This window comes from Acromyrmex echinatior, unplaced genomic scaffold (assembly GCF_024713525.1).
Source record: "Acromyrmex echinatior isolate Ae372 unplaced genomic scaffold, ASM2471352v2 Scaffold23, whole genome shotgun sequence".
Classification (NCBI taxonomy): Eukaryota; Metazoa; Arthropoda; class Insecta; order Hymenoptera; family Formicidae; genus Acromyrmex; species Acromyrmex echinatior.
In genome coordinates this window covers 88,823-115,245 of record NW_028259057.1, presented here as the reverse complement: position 1 = coordinate 115,245, position 26,423 = coordinate 88,823, and the positions used below count along the sequence as shown (strand labels likewise).

The window sequence follows — 26,423 nt, the reverse complement described above, 5'->3', positions numbered from 1 at the left end:
ATTTAACAATGCGATTGTCCACCGTTCAACTCTGTGATCGTCTCTCTTTTTTAACGTCATCGTAATTGCGCTACAGTCCATTATAATCTTAAACTTCACACTCTGAAGATAAATCTTAAATTGTTCTAAAACATAAATTATGGCAAGCGTCTCAAGTTCGAAGCTGTGCAACTTCGTTTTCTGGTCTGTCGTTTGTCTAGAATAATAGAATAATAGAACACCGGATGCATTTCTCCGAATTTCTTTTGCATAAGAATCGCTCCGTAATCTGCCAAACTTGCGTGGTAGTGCAATTTGGTCGGATCATTTGGATTATAAATTTCCAAAATTGGGGTTTCCGTAAATTTAGTTTTCAACATCTTAAAATGTTCATGCTTCATGTTCTAATTCAAACATTGCATTTATTTTCGTCAAGTCGTAGAGGGGAGGCTTAGCAATAGATATAAAATGTTCTATGAACTTTCAGAAATAGGAACAGAGTCCAATAAGACTGCGCACGTCTCGCATATTTCTAGGGATAGGGAACTTTTCAACGGCCTCTATTCCACGTCGCGTCGGCTTCACGCCCTGTCCCGAGACGTAGCCGAGATACTCTATTTCCGTTTGTAAGAAATGACATTTGTCGATACATAATTCCAAATGATTTTCCGATAAAGTTTTGCATACCTATTTTACAATCTCTAAATAGTGTTCTAGGATCTCGGTCGCTATCAAGATATCGTCCATATAAATTGTCATATCATCTGCTCGGGTTCAATCAAACGAGATTTATATAACCCTGAAATGCTGCTAGCGCGATACAGAGTCCGAAAGGCATTCTTAGCCACTCGTACTGATCTAATGAAGTCACGAACGATGTGTACTTAGTTGACTCTTCTGCCACCCGTACGTAGTGAAACCCGTCCTTTAAATCTAATGACGAAAAGTATTTTTTGTTTCCTATGATTGCTAATTGATCCTCAACGAGAGGCATCGGATAATTGTCCCTAACGGCAACTTTATTGAGGACTCAATAGTCGATACATAAACATAATTTCTCGTTTCTCTTTTACGTAAGTATAATAGGGGATGCAAATTCCGAATCACTTTTTCGTATGTATCTTTTTCGTAAGAGTTTGTCTAATTACTCGGAGCTTCTGTTGTCTGTTGTACGAAAATTTACGCGGAGTGCTGTGGAATGGTTCTGTCTTCGCTAATCGCAATTTTAATTCTGTCTTCGTTTTAGGCCCTAATGGCCTCGGGAAGTTTACATAAAATTCTTGGAAGATTTGTTTTAATTTTTCCCTAGCGTTATAAGGTACTGTCGGATTTATTTGTAAGCCATCTCCCAAATTGATTTCTTTTTCAATGACGTTAATACTCACGGTTTCCTGCGTTGTTATCGTTGGGAGTTATCAACTGAATTTTCTTAATATTCCTATCTACTAAAGCTGGTGTCAACGTCGTATCCTCGGGTGCTACATAAATTCTTAGCTTTTCTCTGATTTCATTGTCGATTGTAACTGTCGCATAAATCTTATCTGAGAAACTTAATTGCATTCCTTTACATCCGCAATAATTACGATCTGACGCGTCTAATGGAATAACGGCATGTTTGTGAATAAAGCGTTCTTTAATGAGCTAACGGGGCTATTCATGTCCAAGAGCGTATCTAAACACAAAACTAGAGTCTTCTAATTTGTAAGTGATTATCTTCCTATGCTCAATACTACCTTCTTCTTTTGGATTTTCGTACATGCTAGATACCTACGGGACTTCCTCTTCTTCTTTCCGATCCTTGCTCAGAAAATTCGCTTCCATATGCAGAAATTGCCACAAGTGTAGCATGAGCCTCGTTTTCTTCAAGGTTTTTGACAGTCTTTCGCAAAATATCCGGGCTGATTGCACTCATAGCACTTAAATTGCTTTCCACCATTTTCTTCCTTCACCTTCGGCTTCTGCGGCTTAATTTCGAGATTCACTTTTGCATTCGATTTCTCAGCAACTGTTTTCTCCCTGTGGGACACGTTCTTCTTTGTCCGATTCGGAAAGGAGATTTTGCGGAATCCGTTCAATAGATCTCTCACCGTATCGAAATTCTGCATTCGTGTCTAATTTCGCAACATTAAGTCTGGTATCCCGTCCATTAAATAATCCACTAAGTTATCTTCTTGAATCGATATCAGAATCCTTACAATAAGTTTCTCGTAGTAATAATTATGGAAGGATTCGTTCGTCTGCCACGTTCTTGCTTTAAATTTCTCAAGACGATCTACTCTGTTCGACCGTTGATCAAATTCGTCCTTCATTGCTAAGAGTAATTTGTCGAGCGTCATTTCTGTGTGCTCTGATTTCTTCGAGTGAAACCATCTGTCCGCTCTCCTCTTAAGAATTAATAATTATCTTCATAATTGCACCGTCCACCGTAAAAAACCTTCTGACAAATCGAACTTGCTTCTCCTACTCCTCAAAAGCGATTTGTTCCGTCGAACTCGCCTAATAAGTTTTTAATGCCTTTGACATCTACTTGTAATTGTATTGCACATAACTCCGGTTGCTGGAATTGTCCTCGTAATTTATTCGTATAACTCTCACCCCCTTGATGATCGATCGCCGGATTTTCTTCGTTTCCTCTATTCGTCAACTCTAGTTCTCGTCGCGCTAACACCGCTTCTGATCGTACCACGATCTCATTTTGTTCTCGCTAATTCAAGTTCCTGACGCAGCAGCTCGTTTCTGTCTGTTCGCGTTCGAGTCTGAGCTGATAATTTTCTCGTTCGTCGTCTTTTCCGTGAGCAGGTCCGACCTCATCCATCCACGTTCCGCTTCCATTAATCTCTTTATTATTTCGAGTCCTAAAGACATTGCGCAGCCTCGTTATTTTCAGTTCGGCTACCGTAAACTGATTTGTCCTTTCCTTCATAATGATGGCGTCTCTCACTACTCGCCCTCATAATAAACGTAAAATGGAGCACTCTTTAGCTCCATAACTGTCAATCGCGTTCATAAGATGTCGGTCCGTCCTCTGCATTCGAAGGTCCGAATTATTATCCAAAGCGGCTGTCTTATCAGCTAGCGTGTCGTCAACGCTGGATGACGGCACTTCCATTCTCTGCTGATATCGTTTCGCAGCGCGACGCGCGGCGGTTCTCGAATGGCGCCTATATGCGGTTCAAGATGGCGGACGAGGTGCGTTGCCAGTCTTTGTGTGATGCACAAGATGGCCCGTTTCGTCACTTTCCGCTCGTAACGTAACGTAATGTTCTCATAATTCGATCGACCCAGTCATGAGCTCGGCACATATAAATTCGGTACTGATAGTTGATAAGTTGCACACGATGTTCGATAGATCACTGTGAAGTTAGCATCTTAACTTTAAAAATTGGAATTTTAATAACAGTACTGCTTGCACCCGCAATAGTTCTACAGTTCCTGATAGGTTTTATAAATAGTTTCACTGATTTAGGCCAACAATTTAAAAAAATAGAAATATGCGGTGCTAACTTCGCATGGCACCGCAAGATTTGAAAAAGTCAATTTTTTTAACGGAATCTTAAAGTACTCGAAGAGTTTTAAATTTTCTGATCAATTATAACAATAGTTCCGGCCATTAAATATTTTTAAATAAATTTTTAAAATAAAAGCTTGCACCTCCAAGTTTAAAAAAAATTTTTTTTTTGAGCCATTTTTTTGTATTTGAAAAGTTCCTGACAAGTTTTAGTGACATTACTGGTCATTTTAATATGTTTAAATAATATTTTAATCTTCGCACTGGCACCGCACGTCAAGAGTAAAGTACCTCTAAACAGCCAATACTGGCTAATTTTTTGTCTTTTTCCAACAGTACTACAATAGTTCTGAAGACTTATGCTGATTCAGTCCGGAGTATTCATCGTTCATTATGTTTAAACAATTTTTTAATCCTCGCGCTGATTCTTATGTATTCAACCACATGTCAAGAGTAAAGTACCTCTAAACAGCCAGTACTGGCTGTTTAGAGGTAGGGAAGACCGAGGCTAATAGATTTATTTTTCAATTTCCAATTTTTACAGACAAAATTAAGAGACTTATCGAAAAAATGAATTCTACACCAGTTACTACATATATTTGGTTGCCTAATAATATTTTAATAATAAGGGGGAAACTGATAATTAATATGAAAAAAAATACATTTTTCTAATGCATTCCATGTAATTCAACTAGCCCCAGGATCGGGGTAATTCGTCTAAGATTATTAAAATAAAGATTAATGTATTTTAAGCTACATCTTTGGCTACATATTAATAAAACTTTTATAAAATATATTTTAAACACAAACATTCGCTTCGCAGAGCAAACAATATCTTTTTGCCAAATTTGTTCATTTCGTAAAAAAAACAAGTCGAATAAGCCTAGTTTTCGAGATTGAACATGAGAGAACTAAACTTTTTAACATTTACCATTGAAGAAAATCTCTTTAAAGGAATAAAATTTTGAATAAGTGTTATAAGAGTCGTCACTAAATGAGTCATACAGTTCCATGTTGTGGTTAATCTACTATCCCCATCCGTTTTTTAAAAACATTAACAATATATGATAACAGAGATACATAAACAAAAAAAAATCTGTTACTTTATTAAGTAAGAACTACACTTACTATTTAAGTAAAAATTAAGTATCTCAGACAATCATATACGATAATAAAACAAAAACTTTAAGAATAAAAATATTTATTTAGGTGTACGATTTTTTAAAATTGTGACATAACTTCTATCATAGATGTGTTCGCAGCTAGATGTTACAGCAGACTCGCTGCTGCGTACTCAGACACGTTTACGCATGTCTCGAGTGTTTTGTTTTGTAGCGTTGATTATTCTACTTACCTCTATATTCAACCGATCCCAGTCTCACCTACTTTACTCTTGACGTGCGGTGCCAGCGCAAGAATTAAAAAACTGTTTAAACATGATGAACGACGAGTACTCCGGGCTAAACTAGCATAAGTCTTCGGAATTATTGTAGTACTGTCGGAAAAAACCAAAAAGTTTGCCAGTATTGGCTGTTTAGAGGTACTCGTACTTTACTCTTGACCAACATGAGGATTAAGAAAAATTGTTTAAACATATTAAAATGGCCGGTAATGTTATTAAAACTTGTCAGGAATTGTGTAACTTTTCAAATACAAAAAAATGGTTAAAAAAAAAATAATTTTTTTTAAACTTGAGGTGCAAGCTCTTATTTTAAAAATTTATTTAAAAATATTTAATGGCCGGAACTATTGTTATAATCGATCAGAAACTTTAGAACTTTTTGAGTAGTTTAAGATTCCATCAAAGAATTGTCTTTCTCGAATTTTGCGGTACCTCGCGAAGTTAGCACCGCATATTTTAATTTTTTTAAATTTTTGGTTTAAATTGACGGAATTATTTATCAGGAACCTATCAGGAACTGTAGAACTATTGCGAGTGCAAGCAGTACTGTTATTAAAATTTCCGATTTTTAGTTGAGTTGCTAACTTCACAGAGACCCTTTGCCGGCGGTCTCTCTAGACTAACTAACGCTGTAGTGCTGCCAACTCGCGCTCTCTTATTTACTAGAACGCGCGCTACAACATGAAACTTTTTCTAATACTGAGACTTTATTTGCTAGCGATATTAATTATTTTCATTATTTGTTACATTTATAGAAAATGAAATGATATGATTTATAGAGAAATTATTTACAATAATTGATTCATCGTTTTTTTTTATCCAATCATCACATTTGTTATTCCTCGATTTGTTCTTATAGCAAAATTATCTCTCTTAGAGTGCAAAAATAAATGCAATGAAATATATATTAAATTACTGTCAGTAAGCAACAAATAATTTATGAAACTATGAAGTTATTTTTAATGAAGTTTATTTATAATGAAGTTATTTTTTAGGAAAATACAATCTCATAACTTTTGTGATATACAATAACTGTTACACAAATCACAATATACATTCCTACAGATGTAACTAAAGCATTCATAATTTACATCTTTTTCCATTATGGCTTAAATATATTTTATAAAAACAAACGTGGTTTATAAATCAAAATTATAAATCTATGAAAAGAAGAGCATAAAAAAACCACCGCACAATTATATTGTTCTACAAGACTTAAAACAAGAAATTATTACAGCTAATAATATTATCTCGTCTTTTTATTTCCGTTATGTTGATGACATTGTGTTAGCGGTGCATAAAGACAAAGTGGAGGGAATTCTGAAATTGTTTAATTCATATCATGAAAGGCTTAGATTCACAATTGACTTTGGCGATGAAAACCGTATAAATTTTTTTAAATTAATGAAGCAAGAAGGAAGAATTATCTTCGATATTTATAAAAAAACCTACTAATTCAGGGAGATATTTAAATTATTTTTCGAATCATCCGTTAGTACATAAAAGGGGTGTAATAATCGGGCAATTAGAATTTTGCTTTTATCCCATCCAAAATTTCAAGAAAAAAACATTTCTGATTTAATTCACACTCTGTTAATGGTTATCCTCTTAAATTCATCTTTTCAACAATAAAAAATAGAATAAAAACTTTAGAAAGTAGAACTAATTTAGATAAAAATTGTGAGAACAACAATAACGAAAGCGACTCTAATTCTAATTCAAAGAAAAAGTTTTTCATAATATCATATTTACCAAGTAAAGTATCAGAAAAATTTAAAAAACTTTCACATATTCATGGCTTCAATATCGCTTATAAACCCATAAATAAAATGAATAGATTTATAAAAACTGGAAAAGATCCTTTGCGTAAAGAAGACCATCGTGGAGTAGTCTATAAAATAAATTGTTTAAATTGTGAGTCTTCTTATGTTGGCCAAACAAAAAGGAAATTAAAAACTCGAATAAAAGAACATAAGAAGATCCTCCTCTGAGATGTCAGTGGTTTCACGTAACCAGTTGAATGAGATGCATGAATTGGATTGGGATAACATAAGAATTTTAGAAAAAATCATTAATGGAAAGAAGAATTTCTGAAATGATATACATTAAAGGTCAAATAAGTGATATCAATAAGCAAAGTGACACTGAAGGTTTGCCTGATGTTTATCTGCCTCTTCTTAAGAAAGATCTCTCTCACGCTTAATAAATAATTCTGGAATTTTCTAAACTTTTGACTTATATATATAAATAATGGTAACATATATGATATGACAAATAATGTCACACACAATGTCACGACAAATTTCCATCTGTGTAAAGGATGTACTTGAGATTCATCATTTTTTTGCTGTAAAACAGGTAACGATTCTATTCTCATACATTTCGATTAGAAGATATTAATGATAGATCAATTTGTTAAATTAGAATCTGGAAATTTTTGTTCTACATATTTTGTGATATGACAATTGTTGTAACATTGTTGTAATAAAGCATCTTCATATGATGAAAGAACACGTTTATATATAATTATATCACACGACGGTTGAATTTAATATCAACTATATGTAATTCTGCGTTTTAAGAATATTGTGAATTTATTGAAGATGGCTAGATTGTGGCCGAAACGTCTAATGTTTTATTAATGTAATGATAATTAAATATCACAAACAATAACTTGTGCGGTGGTTTTTTATGCTCTTCTTTTACGTTTTAAATATATTCTGTATTCGATGTTATGCGCGCGCGCGTAATCATATCTAGTAACGAATTTAGATATTTTCTCGTTTATGAATTACTATATTAGGATGCAGCGGTTCTCCCCGTTACTATTCCACTGCTGTCACCAGAAATGTTACGAATTCTCATGTTAAGAATAGCTAATAGGATTGAATATTTTTGCGTTACATTGTGCGTCGCGTCGCTGCCAAGCGCAGAGTGGGGATAGAGAGGGGGGGAGAGGAGAGAGAGAGAGAAAGAGAGAGAGAGAGAGAGAGAGAGAGAGAGAGAGAGAGAGAGAGAGAGAGAGAGAGAGAGAGAGACGGTCCGGCGCGGCGCACGAGCATAGGATTATTGAAAGGACTATTGAAAGAATGGCGGAGTGGTTATTAGAGTAGGGGAGGTATGATCAGAGTGAGAGTGAGTCTCAGGTCGAGCGGCAAATCATGAGACTGCTAGCGCCGGCGTATCGCATGGGACAGGAGTCCTTTATGATAATTGATCTATTATAATTGATTCAGAATTTTAAATTAATAGTTACTATTTTCTTGAAATGGAATTCGGCATTGTTCTTCATCAATATGAGACATCGTGAGTTATTTGACTGAGCAATTTATGAATTATTTGTTGTATTTGCCAATGCTTCAGCGAATAATTGTAGTTGTAACAAAATGCCAAATTGATTAGTATTCATTTAGCAAAGAAATTAACGATGGATCCGAGCAATTCATTTTATCATTTCATATCCTTCGGGAGGAGATGGAGAAATGGATTGAATGAAAGTTGAATATAACGCCATATTAAAGTTTGAATTACTGAGTTGGCTAACACGCTGATTATATTGAATTAACGCGGATCCTTTGGTTGATCGTTATACCGAGAATGTTTTTGTTTATATTACTGACACGGTTGATTGAATAATAGCATTAGAAGAACAGAATTAGAAATTAATTGTAGAAGAAACAGATAATAGTGAAGAGAAGAATCGAGCAGCTTCTACGAGAGCGAATAATTCTTCTATGCGAATAATTTGTAGGAAAGGAGAGGGGGAGGGGGTGAGCTAAGCTGCTCCTATGAGTTCGGTCAGTTCAGGAGAGGAGGGTAGAGCAGCTCTTATGAGCACGATTAGCCCGAGGAATATAGGAAAGAGGAAGCTTGAAAGAAAGTAACACATGCGTACTTTCTTCTTTTATTTTTGTATTGCGAATATTAAGAGATATTCCACCAGCGTTTCGATCAAGAATGATTTGATCACAAATGACGAATGACTGTCGAATGAATCTCCGGCTCGATTTTCGTCCCGTTTATATAGGCGCCAGTTGGTGACACTCGCGAATTGAGAGGAAGGGGGAGCTCGAATCTCCCGGAATTGGTAATACGTGCAGAATTTGGAAAATGATTTTTCATATTGAAATATTAGTCACATCGGGCTGAAATCCGGCACAGTTAAATTAAATTTAGAACTGACAGATCAAATTAGTTTCGCGTTAATTAATGGAATTTTAAAGTAATTAACGAATTAAATTTTGGGCCTTTCTCCGTGGTCCGCACTGTTCCTTCTCCGACTCTCGATTGATTGACGTTCGCTAACGCGACAAATTCGCGTTCGCTTATCTGTTTCAGGTTTTTGGGGCAATTAAGACGGTCACGATGGCCAAAAGATGGTAATCAACCCAAAAATGTATTAACTATAACGCGAGATTTTGAAATTAACAGTATTTTCGGCCAGAGCGGCTGAAATCTCACTAAGGATTCGGAGCGACGAGCGATACGCGCGTCGCAGACCGTGATTGGTACGCGATAGCTTATTCTTAGTCTTAGAGAGATTATAAGCGTTGAGGTGTTTCGCTGGATTAATTTTTCTTAAACCTCGTGCAGGATGATAATGACATGACATTCTCAACATATGGGAATGATGTCTTAACTCAGCGTGGAGTTATCTTGCCTGGAATTTTATTGCAATACATCGGCACGCGGCATGGGTGCTTCGATTGGATCACGTGACACACGTGTCACGCGGTGTCGGCATGATAGAATCATACTAGGCCGAATAAGTTTCTCACTAAGAATATCCGGACAAATTAATAGAAATACCTTAGATAGATGATGTGAGATTAAATAACGAAAAATAATTCAGTGTGAAATAAAAAGACAAAAAAGAAAGTAAAATTATATTTCTACAGGGCAGATGTAACATTGAATAGAAGGTATACCACAATTGAAAGAATTCAATTAAGATATTTAAAACCATTTTATTAATTATCAAAAGATATATTTATGCAACGTTTCGACTTAACTTATTTCTCCTTAGTTATAAATTACAAGGGCAAGTCAATAAGTTTTTAGAAAAACATAGTAAAATACATTTTTTTTGATCAATTTATTTTTATTTCTCAACATAGTCTCCTTTCAGCTCGATACATTAGATCCAACTTTTTCAAGCCGAATAATATGACTTGTTCAACCCTTCAAAATAAGCCTCTGTTTCGGCGATGAGTTGTTCTCTGATGGAATTTTTTTCCTCCGAACCTTTCTTCAGGTTTGGAAACAGGAAATAGTCGCAGGGGGCTAAATCTGGCGAATATACTGGATGGGGAAGCAATTCGTAGCGGAATTCGTTGAATTTGGTCATCAGTGACACGTGTGAACCCGTGCATTGTCTTGATGGAAGAGCACTTTCTTCTTCACCAAATGGGGACGTTTTTTCTTTAAAATGTTATTGAAATGATCCAATAAGGCTGCATAGTAATCGTCATTGATCATTTGCTTCGATGGAAGGTAATCGATATGAATTATACCGCATGCATCCCAAAAAATTGTGGCCATCACCTTTCCGGCCGACTTCACGGTCTTCGCCTTCTTTGGAGCTGGTTCACTCGGTGAAGTCTATTGTTTTGACTGTTCCTTCGTCTCGAGTGTGAAGTAATGAATCCATGTTTCGTCCACAGTAATGAATCGACGCAGAAATTCATCTGGATTACGTTGAAACAGCTCCAAATATTGTTTTGAAATCGTCACACGATCGCGCTTATGGTCCACAGTGAGCAAATGCCCACTTGCCGATAGCTTTTTCATACCCAATTGTTCGTGCAAAATTGAAATCACTATACCATGTGATATGCCTATGGCCTCAAGAAGCTTGCGCACTTTTACTCGTCGATCAATCAAAATAATATCGTGGATTTTATCGATGATTTCTGGCATAGCAGCCTTAATTGGACGTTCCGAACGAGGTGCATCATGTGAATGTACGACTACGTTTAAATTTATTCACCCAATTGTATACAGTCGCAAACGTTGATGCAGATGTGCTATGAACATTATCCAACTCGACTTTGATTTCTTTCAGCATTAAATATTTCATATATAGATGTTTGATCACTGCACGAAACAGGTTTTTTTCCATTTGCAAAAAATACAAAGATTGTTCGCTTTAATCGTTTACAGAAATGAAACCACGCGATGAATTCCGTTCAAAATTTGATAGTAATCAGCTGTGAAAGATGCTACTTGTCAAAAAGTAATGTGACATGACACTGCGAGTGCCCTTTGACAGATTTTCTGAGAACTTATTGACTTGCCCTCATATCACTATGCTACTAGCCGGCAAATCGAAAATTGTCCCAATCAAGCCCATCAGCATGCCGCGACTTGAATTGTTAGCCACGGTTCTGCTCTCGAGATTGATTGAATCGATTCAAAGTGCGCTTCAATTACAAAATTGCCCTTTCTATTGCTGGACTGACTCCACTGTTGTCCTTACATGGTTATTTCAGCACCCTTCGAAGTGGAAGACGTTTGTCTCTCATCGGGTCGCCATGATCCAAGCAAAATTATCGAATGCTCATTGACATCACATACAGTCTGCAGATAATTCCGCAGACTGCGCATCGCCTTGTCCGGACAAACCTCAGTAGTTGTGAACTTTGGTGGCAAGATGCCTCATGGCTACGCCTCTCTTCCGCTGAATAGCCAACGAAAGCCAGTCAAAACGAAGCACGACTAACTATGACACATCTAGTAGAACTAACTAAAGCATGGGATCTTCCATCTAGATATTTCGAATGGCTGAAACTCCTTCGTCTATATTCTTCGTTTCGTAAATCATTGCTGGAAGGGCTCAGCTATCAATGTCCACTCATCACAAACCGGAAGGCTCTGTCCGCACATGAGTATCAGATAGCGAAACTCTTTTGGATTAAAGAGATTCAGAAGAATAATTTCTCTGGCGCGATTCAAACCTGTCACGAGAACAGTCACTCTCGCCAACGGATCCCCTTTTATCCTTCCATCCATTCAATGAGAACTAATTCGCGCTGGTGAGCGGCACTAGAATTCCCTTCTACTGTCCCGAATGAAGCATTTGATCCTGCTAGCTTCACATCCAATTCTAACATTGATACTTCGACACGCTCATGTTCGCTTTGATCGCTTCACGCAGGAATATAACTCACATTATCGATCACCCGACAAGAATATTGAATTCTCCTAGCCCGAAATTTAATCAAAATCGTAATATACAATTGCATAAAATGCACCCGCAAGAAGGCTCTGATACCCATTCAATTGATTGACGAGGTCAATTGCTCCGCGCCCCCAGTCGAGCATTCTTGCAGTTACTCCTCAGCATACTTTCTTGATGCGTTCACATAATGCTCCCGCTGCAAGTTTTCCACTGATATGTATTCTGACAATGGAATGAACTTCATCGGAACAGATTGTGAACTAAGGGCCGCCTATCGCAACACCTTAGACGAGTCAGATTTTTTGAACCGGACAGCATCAGATAGCATACAATGCCATTTCATACTTCCGCACGCCCCTCATTTCGGAGGACTCTGGGAAGCAAGAGCGTAAAGTATCATTGAAACGAGTCTTCGGAGCTCACATTCTTACCATAGAGGAAATGATGATTCTGCTTTGCAAAATCGAAGCTTCAACTCATCCTCTCGACTCGGTGACTGTATCATTGGATGATTACGAAGTGCTCATTCTTGGTCACATTTTAATTGGTTCTGCTTTAAACGTCAACCGTCTGTTCTTCACCCCAGTGAGAATTGACTATCACGGTGGCAACTGATTAGGCATTGTACTAAACAATTCTAGAAGCTCTAGCAAAATGATTATGTCAATCCCTTGCAACAAAGAATGAAGTGGAATAAAGTGCAACCGGTGCAAATAGGAACCATAGTTCTGTCAATTTATCCCCGTGTAAGTGGAAACTTGGAAGAATCACTCATTGCTGTAAGGGTTGACCTACAAGTAAAACTATTCACAATATCAAATTCAAGGCGCTATTATCTAGTCTTCCTTACAATAGTAACAGCTGTGCCACAACTTAAGAATCTCTATACAATTAAATCGACTTCAAGTTGGGTTGATCACAAAAAAAATTTGCAACAAGTAATAATAATCGTGGAGTTTTATCTCCAATCTCGATGTCAAGACAACATTTTAACGCTAGAGTTGTTTCTCAATACGTCAGATCCTCTCTTCTTTATCTCTAAGCGCGTAAAGTGATTTAAATTTTCTTAAAGATTATATGTAAAACCTGTTCAATGCATTAAAGGCAGGAGGATGCGTAATTCGCCCAATCATCGAAAATATTCTAATGAGGACGTCCGATGAACGGACCATGTCGCTCATTGCAAAGTTACACTTCGAAACTATCGTTTCGAGGCAGGCGGTATGTTGGAACGCGAGCAGAGTTGGCGATCATCGCCAAACATATCAAGTAAGTTCGCGAAATCTGCGTCGTTATCATCCGAAGCTCGCATTACGGCACTCAGATAAGACTTCGATCGTTATCACCAGCGCTCGCTGTTCGGGAAATGACGCAGCATAATTGAGGAGCGAGTTGGTTTCGTTTCAATCTTGTTCTCTCGATACCATTGAGCTTTCATGGTGCGATACATTGCGTCGCTTGTGAATCAAGAACTTTGTATTACTCTATGTGAAGGAGCGATGATGATCACATCATTGTCAACAAAAAAAAAGATTGAACCTTGCATAACAGATAAACTGGCGCGCGGATTATTGTGAAAGGCTGTTGCAGTCACAATTGAACTTGCGGGCTCATGTGCTCGTTAATAATCGGTCAATTGCTCATATACTCGATGATAACGAAAGTCATTGTTTACGACCGTGCTACATGCATGAGAGTTAATAAAGACTGTGCTAATATATGTTGAATTATACCAAGTGTTACAATATTTCTCGTGGAATGGTTTCACCATTCAGTCGAATTCAAGACGTGATCGCTCGAAATGAAAGTCAGCCGCGATTCGTATCGCGCGTTTGAGCGCTTCCATCGAATCTTCTCCTCACACTTACGTGATGACTTTCTTCGCAATGCAACTCTCGCCCCACCTTCCTTACCCCTGCTTTAATAATAACGGAAAATTTGAAAAAATAACATTTTTCAGAAATACTCAGAAATATTCGGAAAGTTTAATGGTATATAATAATTTTTTTTGTTTTGCGTGGAGGAGAAAAATCTTCGCACTGCTCTCACCCGAGGGGGACCCAGAAGGGACACCTATCGGGAGGAGAAGACGGGCCCTGCGGCCCGTACCACTGGGTGTGCCGGATTCAACCACCCCGTGATCTCGAGAGATACCGCCTACCGACTAAAAAACTCCCCCTTGTCCAAACAATACTTCCATACATGTGTGAGAGTACCCCGGAACCACCGACAGATATTACGTCGGGACACCCCTAATGCCAACGGGATGGGTCCCACCGCCCACGCATGGGAATCCAATACTAATCTAAAACTAACCTAATTAAAAGAAAACGCACAGATATATGTACAGTATATACAAACTGGATCTTCTACGAGGAGGAAGATTCCGGGGGAAGAGGCGGCACAGGCGGATACACGATCCTGGCCCTCCGCCCCTCCTCCTCTTACACTCCCTCTCCGCCTCCTTCTTCCGCCTGATCACGACCTCGCAATAACTTGCGAAAGCTGTCCATGCTTTGGCGGAGCCCCCAGTTACTCTATTATACTCTTGGTCTAAATTCAGACCGAGAGCCACAAAAAGATCCCTCCTCTCTACTGCCCACAAGGGGCAATGAAGGAGGGTATGAAATACGTTGTCCGTCGCCGCACTGCAATGTTTACAGATCGGCGATCCAGACTTCTCAATCTGATATAAATACGTCTCAAAACAACCATGACCAGTAATCATCTGTGTCATTTCTATATGTAAGCTCACGTGGGCCTGCGCCATTCTATCTATTGATCCAGCCTAGGCACTAATGTTACCCGAACCGCGGTCCCAAGTGCATCTCGAGGGAGTTCCTCCAACCGCCTCTTCCATCTGGCTATAGACCTATTGGTCTCCTCTTTGCGTATTTGATCCATCGCTTGAAGAAAGACGAAACCATCTCGCTCGATGATGGCGCGGTGCCTCAAATAAGTGCCTTAGGCGAGCGGCTAATAGGTCAAACGGGACCAAACGCGCGAGTATTAGAGACGCTTCATGCAATATTATGCTATAACCTCTAATCACCCTCTAATCAATAAACCCATTTTTTGTCCCCAGTCACAATGCAATGCAGAAATCCCTTCCGTCTTTGCCTTTCAAGCAGCTGTTCACAAGGAAACAAACGCCGTTCAACATCTCTCGGCTTCAACTCATACGGCCAATTTCCTTGCTTCTGAATCATTCCCATGACTTTGAGGCGTTTTGAAATGGCTTGTTGAGTCACTCCCAATGATCGCCAATTCTTTTTGATTTTGACACGAATCTTGATCAAGTAATGCCAATTCTGCATCTTCGAAAACCTTCTCTCTTCCACTGCTATGCCGGTCTTCAAAATCGACGGAAATGCCGGACGTCGAAATCACCGTTCTTGAAGCGTTGAAACTTCACGACACGTTTTTTCACTAATAGCGGTCTCACCATAAGTATTTGAGAGCATTCGATGAGTTTCAGCCGCAGATTTCTTCATATTGAAGCAGAAAATTAAAACCTCCCGCAAATAACGAAAATTTGGCTCGTAAATTGACATTTTCAATCGAGAATAACTTTATGATGCAGACACAAATCGACTAATGTTTCTATGGGGTTATGTTGACAGATGCCCAAGTTTATTGTATGATGACTATGATCTATTTATTTTGACCACCACTTACCGCTAAAGCCATCTATAGGAAAACGGCGGAAGCAAAGTTGTACACCTAATAAGATCAAAAATAAAAAAGCTATTTGGTGTGGGACATTAAAATGGGACATAACCTGTATAACAACCTGTATAACAATGTCAAGTCATGTTTGCTGGGTGTGAAATAATGCTCAAAGTTTTCGGCGCTCACACAACTATGTACAATTGCCGACTGAATTGAGTGTTTTATAGCTTGGTGGGAGTACTCCTCAAAGTCCTTCTTAAATACTGAATTTATTATTGTCCACAATACATAATGTCCAAAGATAAAGATATACGCAGAGATCGAATACTTTTGGAATAGACCTTATATAGTCGTAAATTGCTTCTTTCGCTTTAATGAACATTGCAATAACAAAGATTTTAGAAAAACTGGTTATTATAGTTTTATAAATTGCGAATTGTGTTCTACATTATATGTAATATTAATATTATATTTTATCATATGTTGCTCTATTTTGAAAAATCTAGAGTACAGAATTAACAGATAAGGCGTTTCATGAAAATTGGTATTTGCTTGAACCCTCGACAAAACACATATTTATATTGATAATTATGGCTAATAATTTGGAATGCAAAATCGCGACGATTAAAAATTTCAATTTCTCTTTACCTTCATTTATGACGGTAAAATTTTATATATTTCTTTTTTTTGCAATAATAGTAACACTATCATGTTCGAATTTAACATTCTTCAAATTTTCTTTCAGATTTTAAATCAATCATACTCGATCGCCATTTTGTTTTTGAAAATGAAGTGAGAAGTGATAAGAAAAAGATATCTATCTACGATAATTATAATCATTACCTTCAAGAAACAAAATTAATAATGGGAATATTAATATTCTGTAAAAATATGGACTTATAATACAAAAGTTATGAAATATGAATTTATTATTAAATGAACTACATTCGTATCATTATTAATACTATGACATATTTATTTTCTCAAACAAAAAAAATATACATTTTGATTATTGATTACGTACCTGAAATTCGTGTTATGAATATTTTCTAGAATTTTTGTATTTCATCGTTGTCGCGCGCGTTGTTTAAATATGTCAGAAAATCTCTGTTACTAACATACCAAGAGAGCAACGGAAGTAACAATACATTTTATTGAAGTAGAAAAGAGCTTACTTTATATATAATCTTGCGATATCTATGAAGGGGTCGTTTGTGTACTATATATTAGGTGTTGGAATTAATTCGTAGCGTTTTACAAGTGATGGGAAGTACTTTCATTAATGTATTTTTTAATGCTCATGTGAAATAAATAACATTCTTTCATTAAAAAACGCTACGAATTAATTCCAACAGCTAATATATATATATATATATATAAAATATATATATATGTACATATATATATATATATTTTGTACTAACTAACAAGAAACAAAATCGCAATTTAGTGATGACTGAGCTACTTTAAATAGGATAGCAAAATATTAGCAGGATGTCGACAGATTAGTAGCAGATTTAATCAAAAGATGTTAGTAGACTAACATCTGATGATCCACAATTGATGTCACATTCTGTTCCTGTTCTGCCGACAGAACCTGTTAACATTCTGTATGAATAAAACTGTATTGATTGTTTCCAATTTTCACACTGGTATATATAAATATATAATTATGTATAATTATATATAACCATTTATATATATTTAAAATTTTTTATAAGAAACCAGATTGATTTAAATTAAAGTAACAGATCTTGCTCGGTTTTTTACTGTCAATTTGCTGTCAAGTTATGTCAGCAGACTCTGCTCGGTTTCTGCTGCCAGTCTGCCGTTAGAATATGTCAATAGGCTCTGCTCGGTTTCTCGCAATCTGCTGTCAGGTTATGCAGCAGACTCTGTTCGGTGTCTGTCACCAATTTGCTGACATAACATGTCATCAGGCTTTGTCACACGGCTGACAATGCATATCAATTACCAACCAACACGGGTAATTTTTTTTTCGCTTATGCTATGAATCATGTATTCAGTTTAGCGTTATTACGGCTGTATTAAGCATGGGTCATAATGGTTAATAGATAAGATTCCCTTGAATTTGATGTTCGGTTCATTATTTTTAGGTATTTTTAGGACCAATAGTTTGAGAGATACAACTTCGACAAGTACGCAATTCCCATAGAACCAAAATATAATAATATGTTTTACTCGAAGTAATAACAGATTATTTTTGTACATATTATTAAGTAAAAAAGTAAAAGTCTCGTATCGAATTTCAAGTGCTTTTACTGATTATTTCGGCAAATATTGAGAAATTTATCGTTAAATTCTATGAAAACTGAAAATGATCTGTACAATGTGTATGTGATTTGATGTTATGAAATAATTTAGGATGATTTTGTGCGATATTACGTAACTTTTGTAGGAATTTTATTTGTTTTAAAAAAAAGTTTGAATTTATTAAACAAAATGTTTTAGTTTACATTTATCGTAAAAATACGAGATTTGAAAAATACGAGAGCAAATCAATAAGTTTTTAGACAAACGTAGTAAAACACATTTTTTTTATCGATTCATTTTTATTTCTCAACATAGTCTCCTTTCAGCTCGATACAATTGATCCAACGATTCTCTAACTTTTTCAAGCCGTCCGAATAATATGATTTGTCCAACCCTTCAAAATAAGCCTCTGTTTCGGCTGCTCTCTGATGATGAATCTCTTTCCTCCGAATCATTTCTTCAGGTTTGGAAACAGGAAATAGTCGCAGGGGGCTAAATCTGACGAATATGGATGGGGAAGCAATTCGTAGCGGAATTCGTTGAATTTGGCTATTGCCGGGCACGTGTGAACCCGTGCATTGTCTTGATGGAAGCACTTTCTCCTTCGCCAAATGGGGACGTATTTTCTTTAAAATGTTATTGAAACGGTCCAATAAGGCTGTGTAGTAATCGCCATTGATCTTTTGCTCCAACGGAAGGTAATCGATATAAATTACACGTGTATCTCAAAAAACCATTACTTTTCCGATCTTCGCCTTCTTCGGAGCTGGTTCACTCATTGAAGTCCATTGTTTTGATTGTTTTCGTTTCGGGGTGGAGTATTGGATCCATGTTTCGTCTACAGTAATGAATCGACGCAGAAATTCATCTGGATTACGTTGAAACATCTCCAAACATTGTTTTGAAAGTGTCACACGGTCGCGCTTATGGTCCACAGTGAGCAAACGCGATACCCATCTTGCCAATAGCTTTTTCATATCCAATTGTTCGTGTAAAATTGAAATCACTGTGCCATATGATATGTCTGTGGTCTCAACAAGCTCGCGCACTTTCACTCGATCAGTCAAAACAATATCGTGGATTTTATCGATGATTTCTGGCGTAGCAGCTTCAATTGGACGTCCCGAACGAAGTGCATCACGTTTAAATTCATTCCCAATTGTATACAATCGCAAACACTGGTGCAGATATGTTATGAACATTATCCAACTCGGTTTGATTTCTTTCGGCGTTAAATCTTTCATATGTATTGTAGATGTTTGAGCACTGCACGAAACTCGTTTCTTTCCATTTTGCAAAAATACAAAGGTTGTTCGCTTTAATCGTCAGAAATGAAACTACGCGATGAATTCCGCTCAAAATTTAACAGTAATCAGCTGAAAGATGCTACTTGTCAAAAAGTAATGTGACACTGCGAGTGTCCTCTGACAGATTTTTTAAGAACTTGCCCACGTGCTACAAATATTTTATTTTCCCATCTGAATACAAATTTTTCTTAAAAAAAAACTAATTCCTAAAAAAGCTTTCTAATATTGCACAGAATAATTCTAATTTATTTCAAATAGAACATATTAAATCATATTTACATATGTCATTTTCAATATCAGTTTAATAATAAATTTATCAATACTATATACTTAAAAAGTTCGTAAAAAAGTCCTGAGAAAAAGTATTTTAAAAAATTATTAAGAATTGAAATTTGGTCTGAGGCTTACTTTCTTACCTAACAAATAGCGAATTCGGTTGGGCGTATTTAATACGCACTGGTACACATTAAAGTCGTAAATAAAACGTAACGTAACGTAAAGATATGTTTATACATAAACATAGAAATCGATTAAATTTTCAAATACTCAATATATTTTATTGTACTATTAGGTAAAATATGTATTTAATAATTCGAAATATTTTCGTTTCACTTTTATACTTAAATTAAATCAGTGTACAACGGCTTTATGCACCAGTGCGCACTAGTTCTTCTAATCGAATTCGCCAAGAGTGTACAAAAATCGCGTCACATTTTTACTTCAAATAATATACATTTTACATGTATCACTGGAGTATATCCCTTAAACTACTGTCAAGAAAGTCCGAAGAAAAAATGAATCAGAATTTTAATATAATCTTTATCATAATTCTTAGTCATTTTAATATCTATTATAATAATATTTATACTAATTCATTTTTTCTTCGCACCTTCTTGACAAAAGTATATATATATATATATATATATATATATATATATATATATATATATATACAGGGTCCTACAAAAATTGGTTTGGATAAAAGTTAATCAATTTTCAATCGGCTACAACTGCACTATTAAAAATTTGCAAAATATTTTTTTTTAAGAAAAAAATCAAGGTCATTTTAATTTTTTTAAATGACACTACATATTTTTTACTTCATAATATTGTACTGGTTATAACTGATGTCAAGACGAGTTCAATGGCCTACTATACTATGACCTTGAGATGACCTTACAGTTGTGGAATTAATGAACGGAAACGTTTTCGTGAAAAATTATTTTATTTGTATTAAATTTTTTATACAGATTATTCTATAGTAGAAAAAGATTTTTGTATCTGCTACTTTTTCATTCTTGTTTTTTAAATGAAACTACATATAAAACAACAAATTATAAACAAAAATAGCATAACAAAAAAGTAGAACAAAAAATTATAACAAATTTTAATGAAAGAAATTATGTAATTACAATAAGTGTTTGAATTATAGTCCATTTTCTTGTAAACACAATTTTGCTCTATGTAATAAATTTCCATTAGTTGCTCCTATAATGCTGTCACAGCGAATTTTTCCACATGCTGTACGGATTTCTTCGCTTTAAATTCCATCGTTTTAAATTCCATATTTTGAATTGGTATCGCGTAGACTTTTGATTGCAAATGACCCCATAGAAAAAAATCTAGTGGTGCAAATTGGGGAATCGAGGAAGGAATTGGTCCGTAAGTGCCCAACTAACGTTCTCCGTATTTTGAATTTAGATATTGAACAACAATCCAAGCGTTATGAGATGAACGACCATCTTGTTGGAAATAAATACGTTGCACATCACTCGGAAGCACTTTCAATAATGTTGGAAGTTGAGAACGAAGAAAATTTAAGTAAGCTTTGGCTGTCAAATTCTGTTCATAAAAGTAAGTTTCAATCAGATGACCGTATACTAGAATACAACAAACATTCACTGTAACTTTTTGTTGAAAATTATGTTCTCGGAATTAACGGGGATTATCCTTCGACCAAAAGTAGTGATTATGACGGTTAATTACATGGTTAATTATTTGAGAACTTACATTCATCTGTCCATAAGATATTCTGAAATATTTCAGGATTATTTTCGTATGTGACAACTAGCTATGCTATAAAATTTAGACGACGTTGTGAATCAGTTATACGTAAATGTTGTACTTTGGTCATTTTGTAAGAATGATAACGACTCTGTTTTACCATCTTATGAACAGAACTCTTAGATAAATCAATTTCAGTAGCAACTGCACGAATGGAAGTGTGCGGATTTTCTTCTAAATGTGCTAAGACATAAGAATATTGTCTGCAGTTATATTTAAATTCGGTTTGTTCCAGTTCTTCTTTTCAAATTTTCTATAATTTCTTAAATTCTTTTCAATGTTATAAAACATTATTGCACACGGGTTATGTCTCTGTAGGTACTTTGTGGTATACAGAATTGCAGCTTCATGTGCATTCCTTTTACATTCATCGAATATTAACTGTATATCAACTTTCTCATTATAGAAATATTCGACAAACATTTTCGACAAACTGAGACAAACTATGATTTGCTCTAACAACAAACTAAGACTGAACACAAGAACTGGTGAAATGTTCGAGCTACATTACAAGTTATGTTGATATTTTTTCTATGTACATTCCACATACACATGTGAACTACATTCCGGAATATCACGAATTCCGAAATGGCTACGTTTGCTCTTCACTGTAAGGTCATCTCAAGGTCATAGTATAGCAAGTCATTGAACTCATCTTGACATCAGTTACAATATTATGAAGTAAAAAATATATAGTGCCATTTAAAAAAATTAGAGTGATTGTTTTTTTCCTAAAAAAGAATATTTTGCAAATTTTTAATATTGCAATTTATAGCCGATTGAAAACTGATTAACTTTCATCCAAACTAATTTTTGTCAGATCATCGGAAGTACCGGAAAAATCGTGATCACAGTTACGTGGGACACTCTGTATATATATATATATACACACACACACACACACACACACGCACACACACACACACACATATATATATTATATATATATATATAGAAGAAATATTATGAAAGTCAATTACCCTTCAGACACTTTACTTCTTATATTTCGAGACTCTTTTCCAATATTTCCTATAAAAAGTGATAAATTTGTCTGAAACTATATGAGCGAAGAATTAGTTGGGTGCTTTCCAATTGCTTAACATATCTTAACATAAACGTATACAGGAATGCACAAAGTGTATCGTTGTGCACGATTCAATTGGAACAGAATGTGTATACTGTACATCCGTTTTGGATAGAGTTAGATTAAATGCTTTTTCTGCCTGTATTAAATAAAAAAAAAAATAAAAAGTGGCGGCCACTCAACGTCTTCTAACTTCATTTATAGCCGCCGCAGTTAGTAACATGTAATTGTCATTAGAAAACTCAAACTTACACTCTCAACTGACTGTGAGTATAGAAGTGTAGCGTTCTGTCGATGATAATAGACAATTGGAACGCAACTTGTGTTGCCGTGTGCACGAAAGTATTTAGGGATATTGCAATTGGAAAGCACTCAATGTTAGTTACAATTTTTCATTATATTTCTACTTTATAATTTCTGACCGTATTAGGAAATTAAAATTGTTACATTCGAAAATATCCAACTGTGCCAATAATGAGTTTTCGGGAAATTTATTTATTGATAATAAAACGAAATTTAAGTTTTGAAGCACAGTTAATTGAGAAATTTGCTCGAAACAGACCGAATATAAAAAAATTTGTCAGAATGTATCACTCAGTATTTCAGGATGTTACTTCTGTGTGTGTGTGTGTGTGTGTGATGTGTGTGTGTGTGTGTGTGTGTGTGTGTGTGATGTGGTGTGTGTGATGTGGTGTGTGTGTGTGTGTGATGTGTGTGTATGTTGATGTGGTTTGTGTGTGTGTGTGGTGTGTGTGTGTGTGTGGTGTGTGTGTGTGTGTGTGTGTGGAAAAGTTTGAGAATTTCAGATAAAAATGGAAAAATCTTTCCAAAATTAACTAAATGAGAAATCTGCCAGGTTGTAATAATAATTATATATTTTTTCTTTTTGGAGAAATTTCTACAGCAGCAATTTCCAAAAATTCTAGAGAATAGTAATCAAATTTGTCTGAAATTATCCAAATTTGTTCAAAAGCTTCTTGTATTGTGATTAAAGAAATGTTATCAGTCTGGAAATTACAGACAATTGTAGCTAAAAATCAACAAATCGGAAATTGTCTGAATAAAAATTTTATTCAAAAGTGTTAAGTTTTATTGATTAAAGGAATTTCGTCAGAATGGGAATTTCAGATAATTGTAGGTAAAAAGAAACAGATGTGTCGGAAATTGTTGGAATAAAAATTTTTTTCAAAAGCGTTTTCTTAATTAAAGGAATTTTATCAGTCTGACAATTTCACACAATTATGAGTAAAAATATACAAATGTGGAAATTAGCGAAATAAAAATTTTGTTCGAAAGTTAAGTTTCGTTGTTTAAAGGAATTATTATATATTTCTATTGCTATTTCCGACAATTTTGAGGAGAAAATGGACAAATTATCCATAATTGTCTGATTAAGAAATTTGTCCGAAATTGTTCACTTATGTTGGACAGATTTTTTTCTTTATGGCAATTTCCGACATTTTTTTTGGATAATTTTCCAAAAATTTTCGATAGCTAAGTTTTCCGAAATTTTTCAGAAATTTTTCCGTATAAATTCAGACGATTTCGAACAAAATGAGATATTTTCTCTCAAATTGTGATAATACTGTTTGGATTTATCATAATCATTTTCAAATGAACTGTGACAAATTTTTTCCATCAGGGCGGTTTTATTCAAATCGACAATTCTGATAGTGATTGGTTGACGCTGCAGAGGTTAAATAATGTGATATACGTATATGCCTTTTTTAGTTCTCATACTTTAATTATAAAAAATGTTAACATTAATTCTGAGTATTCAACCCAAAAAAAATCGTTGTGCACACACAATGGATATTTCTAACTCGACATTTCCTTTTGCTTGTATCTCGGGTTGTAATACATCAATTTTAATTAAATTTTTTTTTTAAATGGTCGCTTAATAAAATTAAAATGGACGCATTACAATTGATGAGAACAAAAAAGGCATATATATTACATGTACTACTTAGCCTCTGCAGCTTCAGCCAGTTACTACAGGGTGGGCCATCTATTGGTACGTTTTTGAATTTCGTCGTATGGCAACACCGAACGAGCTACAGACCCGAAATTTTGACAGTTTATTAGTCATACCGTCCGCGGCACGAAACAACATGTTTTCTCTTGAAGAGCGTTTTGAAATTTTAAAAACTTATTTTCAAAGTCAGTGCTGTGTCGCCGAAACTGTACGAATTTTGAAAAGAAATATGGGTCGTGATAGAGCACCCACCGAAGGAGCTATACGCAAATTGGTGAGGAAAGTTCGTGAGAAAGGGATGTTAGTGGATGACAGAAGTGGTCCCAGAGCTCGGACAGTGCACACACCCGAGAATATTGAGGCTGTGGCCCAAAGTGTGAGACAATTCCAGCTTTGAAAAACAATATTACGACTGTTTTGAATGAAATTGGCGCCGAGGTAGTCCAAAATGTCATTAATAATTGGGGTGACCGAATGGCATACTGTAAGGCCAGTAGAGGGAGCCACATGAACGAAATCGTTTTTCATTCTTGACGCGGATACTTTTAGCTTCACAACAAAAAAAAAATTAATAAAAAATATCAATGTATGCTCATTTGATCGCATTTTTAAAAACGTACCAATAGATGGCCCACCCTGTATCAGAATTGTCGGTCTGAACAAGACCGTACTTATCGAGGTATCTCTAAAACTATTGATCTTAAAAATATGAACCAAAGGTCAAATTCAAGGGAATATTATCTATTAAGAAGTCAGAAAGTGTCTAACATTTATTAAGTGTCTAACGTTATTCTAACATTTTTCCAAATATATCATTTTTACACAAGATATGGACCATAATTTTCAGTCAAAAAATCGTTGCAGAAGACGCTCTTTCTTCTAATGACTGTATCTTGCACAAAAATTGACAGACAGAAAAGAAAAAAAAACCTTTTTTGGAAATTTTCTAAGCTTTAAATTCGTGCATCTTACTTTTCACGCTGATCCTTTAAGAACTGAGAAATATATAAAAAAGTAACGGAGAACACAATTTTTTAGAAAATGTTGAAAAAAGATAATTCTTCTTGAAGCTGTTTTTTCAAAAATAAATTTTGGAAAGTGGTACGCAATTAGGATCATATATAAATACATGTAAACTTTGAGAAAAATACGAATATTATTTTTTCTAATTACGTATCTGCATTGATAAATAAATTCATATTTTAAAGTAAACTGAGAATTCCATGATATCTTTGAAACACCATATCTCGGGAATTATTGATCATACGAGGTTAAAAAGAAAAGCATTTTCAAGCTAATTTCATAAGTTTTAAGACTATTTATGTACATTTTTCACATATAATAAGTCACAAGCAAGTTATTTAATTTAAAATGTATTACAATTTGAGAAAATTGTTTATATCTCGATAATTATTCATCGTATGAGGTTCAATAAAAAACGATTTTGTAGAGAATTTAAAAATCTTTTGATTTGATAATAAGTATTTTTTACATAGAAATAGTCGAGATATTTACATAAAACTTTAAAGAAAAGTTTAGTTAAAAAATAAAAGGAAACATTTAAAAATCATACCTCGCAAACTATTGGTCGTACAAGGATGAGTAAAAAATAATTTTCTAGGGAATTCAGTAATTTCTACAATTTCAAGAAGTATTGTACGTAAAAGTAGCCAGATCCGAGATATTTACGAAAAAAGTGTTATAAATCGCTTCATCTTCGAAATGATCAAAAATACAACATTCTTTAAAAAATTCTATTATAGAAAGTATTGATTGTAGGATGTTAAAAATAAAACGAAATTGTTTCTAATTTTATCAGCTTTTTTTGATAATGACCTTTATTTCGATAAAATAAATACTTTCTGAGATATTTTTGAAAAATCGCATTTTTTATCAGCTTTTTGAATCCTTAAAGTCTTCTAAATTCGCTGACGGTCAGAACTTTCAATATGCTGTATAATACGTCATTTTGACTTCC

At 35.1% G+C, this 26,423-nt stretch overlaps 2 protein-coding genes across 9 annotated transcripts in view; one reads left to right on the top strand and one right to left on the bottom strand.

Moving 5' to 3' along the window:
* LOC105146661 (uncharacterized) overlaps positions 1 to 26,423 on the top strand; it is a 157,417-nt gene that overhangs the window by 59,210 nt on the left and 71,784 nt on the right. The window contains exons 4-5 of one of the 8 annotated variants that reach the window (XM_087416471.1): positions 16,248 to 16,403; positions 16,487 to 16,703. The exons of 4 other annotated variants lie outside the window; for them this stretch is intronic. In XM_087416471.1, coding sequence (XP_087272597.1) covers positions 16,248 to 16,403; positions 16,487 to 16,537 — 207 coding nt within the window. In that variant the 3' untranslated portion in view covers positions 16,538 to 16,703. Of the gene's footprint in view, positions 1 to 9,227; positions 15,604 to 16,247; positions 16,404 to 16,486; positions 16,704 to 21,023; positions 22,338 to 26,423 lie in introns of those variants that run through there. 3 more of the 8 variants (XM_087416477.1, XM_087416474.1, XM_087416475.1) reach the window with 3 other exon arrangements.
* LOC105151168 (uncharacterized) overlaps positions 1 to 26,423 on the bottom strand; it is a 212,709-nt gene that overhangs the window by 183,668 nt on the left and 2,618 nt on the right. The window contains exon 2 of the mRNA XM_087416482.1: positions 22,367 to 22,415. The gene's annotated coding sequence lies outside the window, so the exon portion shown is untranslated. The remainder of the gene's footprint in view (positions 1 to 22,366; positions 22,416 to 26,423) is intronic.